Source organism: Bison bison, unplaced genomic scaffold, assembly GCF_000754665.1.
Source record: "Bison bison bison isolate TAMUID 2011002044 unplaced genomic scaffold, Bison_UMD1.0 scf7180017864535, whole genome shotgun sequence".
Taxonomy (NCBI): domain Eukaryota; kingdom Metazoa; phylum Chordata; class Mammalia; order Artiodactyla; family Bovidae; genus Bison; species Bison bison.
The window spans coordinates 6,275,335-6,285,684 of record NW_011495084.1 but is presented as its reverse complement, the minus strand read 5'-3'; the positions used below and the strand labels follow the sequence as shown (position 1 = coordinate 6,285,684).

Genomic DNA, 10,350 nt, shown 5'->3' with positions numbered 1-10,350 from the left:
AAAAGAATAAAATACTTAGGAATATATCTACCTAAAGAAACTAAAGACCTATATATAGAAAAGTATAAAACACTGGTGAAAGAAATCAAAGAGGACACTAATAGATGGAGAAATATACCATGTTCATGGATTGGAAGAATCAATGTAGTCAAAATGAGTATACTACCCAAAGCAATCTACAGATTCAATGCAATCCCTATCAAGCTACCAAAGGTATTTTTCACAGAGCTAGAACAAATAATTTCACAATTTGTATGGAAATACAAAAACCTCGAATAGCCAAAGCAATCTTGAGAAAGAAGAATGGAACTAGAGGAATCAACCTGCCTGACTTCAGGCTCTACTACAAAGCCACAGTCATCAAGACAGTATGGTACTGGCACAAAGACAGAAATATAGATCAATGGAACAAAATAGAAAGCCCAGAGATAAATCCATGCACCTATGGACACCTTATTTTGACAAAGGAGGCAAGAATATACAATGGATTAAAGACAATCTCTTTAACAAGTGGTGCTGGGAAAACTGGTCAATCACTTGTAAAAGAATGAAACTAGAACACTTTCTAACACCATACACAAAAATAAACTCAAAATGGATTAAAGATCTAAACATAAGATCAGAAACTACAAAACTCCTAGAGGAGAACATAGGCAAAACACTCTCTGACATAAATCACAGCAGGATCCTCTATGCCCCACCATCCAGAATATTGGAAATAAAAGCAAAAATAAACAAATGGGACCTAATTAAAATTAAAAGCTTCTGCACAACAAAGGAAACTATAAACAAGGTGAAAAGACAGCCTTTAGAATGGGAGAAAATAATAGCAAATGAAGCAACTGACAAACAACTAATCTCAAAAATATACAAGCAACTCCTACAGCTCAATTCCAGAAAAATAAAAGACCCAGTCAAAAAATGGGCCAAAGAACTAAACAGATATTTCTCCAAAGAAGACATACAGATGGCTAACAAACACATGAAAAGATGCTCAGCATCACTCATTATCAGAGAAATGCAAATCAAATCCACAATTAGGTACCATTTCATGCCAGTCAGAATGGCTGCTATCCAAAAGTCTATAAGCAATAAATGCTGGAGAGGGTGTGGAGAAAAGGGAACCCTCTTACACTGTTGGTGGGAATGCAAACTAGTACAGCCACTATGGAGAACAGTGTGGAGATTCCTTAAAAAACTGGAAATAGAACTGCCTTATGACCCACCAATCCCACTGCTGGGCATACAGACCAAGGAAACCAGAATTGAAAGAGACACGTGTACCCCAATGCTCATCACAGCACTGTTTATAATAGCCAGGACATGGAAGCAACCTAGATGTCCATCGGCAGACGAATGGATAAGAAAGCTGTGGTACATATACACAATGGAGTATTACTCAGCCATTAAAAAGAACACATTTGAATCAGTTCTAATGAGGTGGATGAAACTGGAGCCGATTATACAGAGTGAAGTAAGCCAGAGAGAAAAACTCCAAAACAGTATACTAACGCATATATATGGAATTTAGAAAGATGGTAACAATAACCCTGTGTACAAGACAGCAAAAGAGACACTGATGTATGGAACAGTCTTATGGACTCTGGGAGAGGGAGAGGGTGGGATGATTTGGGAGCATGGCACTGAAACATGTATAATATCATATAAGAAACGAATCACCAGTCCAGGTTTGATGCAGGATACTGGATGCTTGAGGCTGGTGCACTGGGACAACCCAGAGGGATGGTACGGGGAGGGAAGTATGAGGGGGGTTCAGGATGGGGAACATGTGTACACTTGTGGTGGATTCATATCGATGTATGGCAAAACCAATACAATATTGTGAAGTAATTTGCCTCCAATTAAAATAAATAAATTTAAGTAAAAAAAAAAAAAATATATATATATATATAAAAGAAAGGAAATCCTACAGAAACTGAAAGGATAAGTAAGAAATAAAGGTGTCCTGGGGTGGAAGAACCCATTTACTACCAGCAAAGCCTCCCTTGAGAAAGAGATTCATCCTGAGTGGGCTCAGTACCAAAACAAAGCATATGAATTAAATTAATAAGTCCAAACAGCCACAGTGTATAAGAGAGAAACATTTAAGCTCAGATCAGTAAATAAAATCCCAATCCATGCTGAATACAAGTACATACCTAAAACAAAGTGACTCAGAAAGGTTTAAAACTTTTTTTTTTTTTTTAGATTAGGCAAGTACAAACAAAATGAAACCTATCAGATAAGGTAGAATTCAGTCACCAAAGTATTAGAAAGAGAAAGAAGGGAACTTATACTTTTCAAGGCTAAAATCTACAATAAATATAACACAGATAAGAGTGTCTGTGTAACTGCATGGAGCAATGTTCATCAAGCAGAAACCAAAGGATGTAAATAAAGAAGTAGGCTCATTAAGAATACGTTTAGGGCTTCCCTGGGGGCTCAGTGACAGAACCCGCCTGACAATGAAGGAGGTATGGGTTCCATCCCTGATCCACCTGGAAGTTCCCATATGTCACAGAGCAACTAAGCCCACGCACCACAACTACCGAGCCTGAGCGCCAGAGCCGAGGAGCCGCAGCTACAGAACCCGCACACCCGCACTAAGGAGCAGCTCCTGCTCGTTGCATCTAGAGAAAGCCCACGCACAGCAACGATGGCCCAGCACAGACAAAAATAAATTAATTAAAAAAAAATTTTTTAAGATACATTTAAACTAGCTCAACTCCTTCAGTCCAAGGTGAATCAAGTAGACATAGAAAACCAAAAATAGAAGAGCACTAATGTAGAGCTAAAAGACGAAAATATATACTCTATATTCCAACAACAAAAAACCCTTCAAATACACATGAAACATTCCTGAAAATTAACCACATATTAGAAAAACACAAGTTTCAAAAAGCAGATATAAGAACAAAAATAATTCTCCGACTATAATGCAATAAAACTAGAAAAAAAATGACAACAAAAATGGCCTTTCCATATGGAAATTTAAATTTTTAGGTAAAAGATAAAACACTTCATTAAATTATAGAACAAATGAAAATATCCATATATCGGGAATTGTAGAATAAATACTGCTCTGAGGAAAATTTATAGACTTAAGTACTTATGTCAACAAGAGTAAAAAATGAAAAAGAATAATTGAATTGTATATTTAACTTAAAAATTGAAAAGAAAAACATAATAAACAGAAGAAAAAGAAACAAACAAAAAAACCCCCACCAAACCCCCAGTAGTAACATGAATTAGCAGGAGGGCAAAATGGTACAACCTATAACCCATATAAAGTGTATCTGGCACTGTGTTCCTAGATTAAAGATGTCCTTTGTCCCCAAAAGTATATACATCAGGAAATTAACCTAAAGATATATCTGATAAAGTATGAAATGACATAGGTATCAGGTTAATCATTGTAGCAGTGTGGAAGATTGTAAACCATGCATTGTCCGTCAACCAGAAATGAGTGGAATAGACTCTGGTCAATGCACACAATCGAATACTATCAACCCATGGAAAAAGAACACTATGAATTAATTGTCTGTATGTTATTAAATGAAAAAGAGCAAGATAAAGAATAGCATTTAAAATATTCTATATTTTGTGAAAGAAAGGATTATCATATACACATATTTTCTTATATATATCTATGTATGTATATTTATAAACACATATTATATATGTGATACACACATATTATTATACATATATATCTATATACAAAAGCAGATGGGAGAACAGAGTGAAAAGAACAAGCATGAAAGCACAACCTCTTTGAGTTTTTAAATGTAGTTTGACTCTAGAAACATATAGCTGCTTTACATCTCAAAAGTAAAATTGAATTAAATGGGAAAAGTGAAGCAATTATATTTCAAATTCATACCATAATCACAAGGATAAAATACTCCAAGTAAGCATACCATTTGGGTAACAAAGTACAAGGGCCAAAAGAAGTGCAAAAAAAATCTCAAAATTAATGTAGTAGCTTTCCTTTAGATTCTTCTGAATGTTTCTAATGTTGGCACTATTGTTTCAAAGCTATTATATATATATTATAATATATAGCAAATAGTTATGTTAGTGTTGGTATCAACCAAGGACTATAGTGGAACAGAAAAGGAACACAACTATAAAGTTCAAAAAGTAAATTTGAATTGGAGATATCAGTATTTTCTGTCTTTACTCAAATTCACAGGACAGGACACTTTGAGCGTCAAACAGTATAATAAGAACAGAAACTGAAATATTCTGTACTATAAATTTATATAAGTTCATAAGAATACTCAGAAAGAGAGAAAGCAGGGAGAGAGAGAAAACAAGTGCCAAAACAATGCAAAAAAATAAAACAAACAAACAAAAATCACTTGGGAGCACTGAAAGTAACAAGGACTAATAAGACCTTATTGTATAGTTTGTTAATATAAAGATAGGCATAGCCCTATCTTTCATCTACAAATGATTCCAAGGTAACCAAATAGTTAAATTATTCCAGCTTTAAAAATGTGGAAGGAGAGCTCAAATTAGAAAACTCACTTTTGTATTCCCCGTTGCATTAATAATTGATTCAGGCCATAATAATCAATAAGTGAGAGCATTAGATACAAGCTTGTTGGGTGGGGAACCTTATAATGGAGCATTCAGCCTATTACTAGCATGCCCAATATGTAATTGTAGCATCATTAAAAGCGAATAAACGCTGTATGACTTCCGATGTAAGGCATTATGAAGCACAAATGAAAAATTCCTGCCAAAAAATGACTAAATTTTAATTAAATCAAGCCTGTTAACTAGCTTTCAATAACAGGAAATGAAACATTTACATGCATAGTGAAACAATTTTAATACACTAAAAAGAAGTAAATGGATAAACCCAAAATAGGTCATATTAATAAAGGTTTATGGAAATTGCCCAGACTGTATAGGGCAATTAATAAAGGTTTGCAAAAAATCAACAGTATGGACAAAGAAAAGTGGAAGGACTGCAAGAGATTAAAGAGAACTTCCAGTCACCCATGTGAATGTTTTATGTGGTCATTGGGTTATGAGTCAAACAAACCCTGATAATATTAAGAAAATAAAGAAACTTGCATCATGGATTATTACTTGAAAGAGGAATCATTATTAATTTTATTAGGTGACACAATGCATTGTAGTTAAGGAGGGACTGTATTATTTTTAAAAATCTCCTAAGGTATGAAAGGATGAAGCTCTCTGATTTGGGGATTTGTTTTAAAAAAGAAGAAGAAGAAAAACAAATAGTAATGATGTACCAAATGTTGAATATGGTACATGGAATCTCCATGTATTTATTTTGTAAATGTTTGAAATTTTCAACAAGAAAAAAAAGAAAGAAAAAAATATAAGCAAACAAATAAAATTAGTATTTAGAAGGCCTAAGTAGAATCAGGCCTAAACACAGAGAGTAGGCTTGGTACTCCTTCATTTGCTCCAATCCCATTCCCTGATAATTCAGTCCATATCACATTTCCTAACAAATGTAGCTTAGAGAAGGTAGAAAGCCATTAGCAGTATACCAAAGTAATATTTTTATCTAATTCAGAATTTTTTGAAAATTATTGATTATTGATTAACCATTATTTAAGGCTAGATTATATTTAACCATTATATTACTCAATATGCCAACAAATTTGGAAAGCTCAGCAGTGGCAACAAGTCTGGAAAAGGTCAGTTTTCATTCCAATCTCAAAGAAGGGCAATGCCAAAGAACATTCAGACACAACTGCACTCATTTCACATGCTAGCAAAGTAATGTTCAAAATTCTTCAAGCTAGGCTTCAACAGTGTGTGAACCAAGAACTTCCAGATTTACAAGCTGTATTTAGAAAAGGCAGAGGAAGCAGAAATCAAACTGCCAACATCCACTGGATCATAGAAAAAGCAATATTGTTCCAGAAAAACATCTGCTTCTGCTTGACCATAGTAAAGACTTTGACTGTGTGGATCACAACAAACTGTGGAAAATTCTTAAAGAGATGGGAATACCAGACTACCTTACCTTCCTGTGAAACCTGTACACAAGTCAAGAATCAATAGTTAGAACTGGACATGGAAAAATGGACTGGTTCCAAATTGGGAAAGGAGTATGTCAAGGTGGTATATTGTCAACCTGCTTATTTAACTTGTATGCAAAGTGAAAGTGAAAGTCGCTCAGTCGAGTCCGATTCTTTGTGACCCCATGGACTATACACACTCCATGCAATTCTCCAGGCCAGAATACTGGAGTGGGTAGCCTTTCCCTTCTCCAGGGGATCTTCGCAACCCAGGTATCCCTCACTGCAGGCGGATTCTAAGCTGAGCCAAAAGGGAAACCTAACAAAACTGGAGTGGGTAGCCTTTACCTTCACTAGGAGATCTTCCCAACCCAGGTGTCGAACCCAGGTCTCCCTCACTGCAGGCAGATTCTGAGCTAAGCCACAAGGGAAACCCAACAAAACTGGAGTAGGTAGCCTATCCCTTCTCCAGCGGATCTTCCCAACCCAGGTATCAAACCAGGGTCTCCTGTATTGCAGGCAGATTCTTTACCAATTGAGCTACCAGGGAAGCCTATATGAGAGTACATCATATGAAATGCCAGGCTGAATGAAGCACAAGCTGTAATCAACATTGCTGGGAAAAATATCAATAATCTCAGATATGCAGATGACACTACCCTTATGGCAGAAAATGAAGAGGAACTAAAGAATCTCTTGATGAAGGTGAAAAGGGAGAGTGAAAAAGCTGACTTGAAACTTAACGTTCAAAAAACTAAGATAATGCCATCCGGTCCCATCACTTTATGGCAAATAGATGGGGAAACAATAGAAACAGTAACAGACATTATTTTCTTGGGCTCCAAAATCACTGCGGATAGTGACTGCAGCCATGAAATTAAACAACGCTGGCTCCTTGGAAGAAAAGCTATGACAAATCTAGACAGTGTATTAAAAAGCAGAGACATTACTCTGTCAACAAAAAGATCCATATGGCCAAAGCTATGTGTTTTTCCAGTAGTCATGTACAGATGTGAGAATTGGACCAAAAAGAAGGCTGAATGCCAAAGAATCAGTGCTTTCCAACTGAGGCACTGGAGAAGACTCTTGACAGTCCCTTGGACTGCAAGGAGATCAAACCAGTCAATCCTAAAGGAAATCAACCCTGAATATTCACTGGAAGGACTGAAGCTGAAGCTGAAGCTCCAATACTCTGGTCACTGATGTGAAGAGCCAACTCATTGGAAAAGACCCTAATGCTGGGAAAGACTGAGAACAGGAAGAGAAGGAGGCAACAGAGGACGAGATGGTTAGATGGCATCACCGATTCAATGGACATGAGTTTGAGCAAACTGCGGGAGATAGTGAAGGACAGGGAAGCCAGGCAGACTGTAGTCCATGGTGTCGCAAAGAGTCAGATATGACTGAGTGACTGGACAACAAGCCTTATCAAGTCCCTTGAGAATCTCAAAGCTACAATAGAAAATAAAAATAAAACACAATAACAACAAAAACCCAGAGAATTTTAAGCCAAACATGAGTGAAAAACATTAGAGTTTTATTTTAGACTTACCCCACTGAAAATGTATAGAAGTGAGTAGAAGCTGAATTTCAGGTGGCAGAAAAGAGAGGTTGAGTAGTAAGACATGAGAAGTGAGAGCAAGAACAGAACAGTCTTTCACAAGACTTAACAACAAGGGGAAAGAGAGATGAGGCAGTGGCAGAAATGAATGGCAACAGGAAAAATCTGACATGAGGAAGGCGATAAATGATGGAGGAATATACCAGAGGAGAATGACAGGGACACTTATGGAAAACAGGAGGGCTGATCTTAAATAAGAAAAAGCATGTCCAGATAGTGAGCAAGAACCTACTGGATAGCACATGGAACTCTGCTCAGTGTTGTGCAGTGCCCTGGATGGGAGGGGAGTTTGGGGGGAGAATGGATACATGTGCATGTGTATGGCTGGGTCCCTTCTCTGTTCACAACATTGTTTGTTAATTGGCAAAATACCCCAATGCAAATTTTTAAAAAAAAATTTTAATTTTAAACTTTATAAAAAATATCCCACATAGATCCCAAAACAAGAAAAACACCTAAAAATAAAAGAATTTTCATCACAGAATTTTATGGATTACAAAGAATAAGGGTGGAAACTGCTATTGATACAGAGCTATATAGATACTGGAAAAATGCATAGCTTTGACTATACAGACCTTTGTTGGCAAAGTAATGTCTCATAATGACAGATGGAGGGACAAAGACAATGAGGGAGATTCAAAGAGACAAGTTCTTTCTTTTTATGTGGTAGTAGCCTTATTTAAAGAAGGAAGGGGCTTCTAGGTGGCTCAATGGTAAATAATCTGCCTGCTATTGCAGGAGACAGGAGTTCATGCAAGAGACAGGAGTTCATGCAGGAGACATGCTTGGGAAGATCCCCTGAAGAAGGAAAAGGCAACCGACTCCAGTATTCTTGCCTGAGAAATCCCATGGACAGAGGAGCCTGGCAGGCTGCTGTCCAAGGAGTTGCAAAGGGTCAGACATGATTTAGCAACTCAGCGTGCATGCACAAAGAAGGAAAGGTTAGTACAAGTGATGTATGTAGGTAAAGAGAGAAATGTCCTATCAAGAAACAGTAATGACAGCTCCTGAGAAGATAGTAAGCATGTATGTGCTAAGTTATTTCACTGGTGCCCAACTCTGCAGCCTACCAGGCTCCTCTGTCCATAGAATTCCCCAGGCAATAAGACTGGAGTGGGTTGTGGTACCCTCCTCCAGGGGATCTTCCTGACCCAGGGATCAAACTTGCATCTCTTGCATCTCCTGCTTTGGCAGGCAGATTCTTTACCACTAGCACCAGCTGGGAAGCCAATAGTAAGCATAGGGCCTATAAAACTATGATGGCAACAAACAAGGGTATGTTATATATATAATAATATATATCAATATATTCCCCAGTAGAGTTCAAATCACTATTAGTTATAAGAAAAGGGACAGGGAGGTAAATATACTAATTTAAGGAGCTGCTAATGACTACCCATTTGCCAGTGGTAGGAGCATATTCCTTTTATATATATTAAAAATAGTTTTGTTTCCTTCTGGGTAAAAGATTAAATAAGTATGGCTTGGATAAAATTAGTAAATTAGAGATTGTGTCCTTTTCTTAAAGAAGAATAAATGAAACAATATATAATCATGAAAAATAAATGTTGATATATTCAAATTCCATTGTTCTCACCAATTCGAGTGATTTTATTATGTGAAAGTTCAAGACTTTGGATATTAGTGCAGCCATCCAAACCATGAAGAGAAGTCAACTGATTTTTATTAAGAAGAACAATGCAGAGATTTTCCAAATTTTCACAGTTGATAGTCTCAATATGGTTTTCCTAAAACAAAGAACAAATTTAATTAGTTTTATCTCAATGGCTTACTAATGAAACATTTAAAGCTTGTAGAAAAGAAAACAGATGATATACTTGAATTTAAATCATTATCTGAATCCCTAACTTTTAAGACAACTATGTAAAGAAATGCAAAAAAGCAGAATGGCTGTCTGGGGAGGCCTTACAGATAGTTGTGAAAAGAAGAGAAGCGAAAAGCAAAGGAGCAAAGGAAAGATATAAACATCTGAATGCAGAGTTCCAAAGAATAGCAAGAAGAGATAAGAAAGCCTTCTTCAGCGATTAGTGCAAAGAAATAGAGGAAAACAACAGAATGGGAAAGACTAGGGATCTCTTCAAGAAAATTAGAGATACCAAAGGAACATTTCATGCAAAGATGAGCTCGATAAAGGACAGAAATGGTATGGACCTAACAGAAGCAGAAGATATTAAGAAGAGATGGCAAGAATACACAGAAGAACTGTACAAAAAAGATCTTTACAACCCAGATAATCACGATGGTGTGATCACTGACCTAGAGCCAGACATCCTGGAATGTGAAGTCAAGTGGGCCTTAGAAAGCATCACTACGAACAAAGCTAGTGGAGGTGATGGAATTCCAGTTGGGCTATTCCAAATCCTGAAAGATGATGCTGTGAAAGTGCTGCACTCAATATGCCAGCAAATTTGGAAAACTCAGCAGTGGCCACAGGACTGGAAAAGGTCAGTTTTCATTCCAATCCCAAAGAAAGGCAATGCCAAAGAATGCTCAAACTACCACACAGTTGCACTCATCTCACACGCTAGTAAAGTAATGCTCAAAATTCTCCAAGCCAGGCTTTAGCAATATACGAACTGTGAACTTCCTGATGTTCAATCTGGTTTTAGAAAAGGCAGAGGAACCAGAGATCAAATTGCCAACATCCGCTGGATCATGGAAAAAGCAAGAGAGTTTCAGAAAAACATCTATTTCTGC

At 36.8% G+C, this 10,350-nt stretch overlaps 1 protein-coding gene across 2 annotated transcripts in view; it reads right to left on the bottom strand.

The window, feature by feature from the left end:
* LRRIQ1 (leucine-rich repeats and IQ motif containing 1) overlaps window positions 1-10,350 on the bottom strand; it is a 205,296-nt gene that overhangs the window by 159,090 nt on the left and 35,856 nt on the right. For both annotated transcript variants that reach the window (XM_010832036.1, XM_010832037.1), the window contains exon 10: window positions 9,230-9,380. In XM_010832036.1, the coding sequence (XP_010830338.1) occupies window positions 9,230-9,380 (151 nt within the window). The remainder of the gene's footprint in view (window positions 1-9,229; window positions 9,381-10,350) is intronic.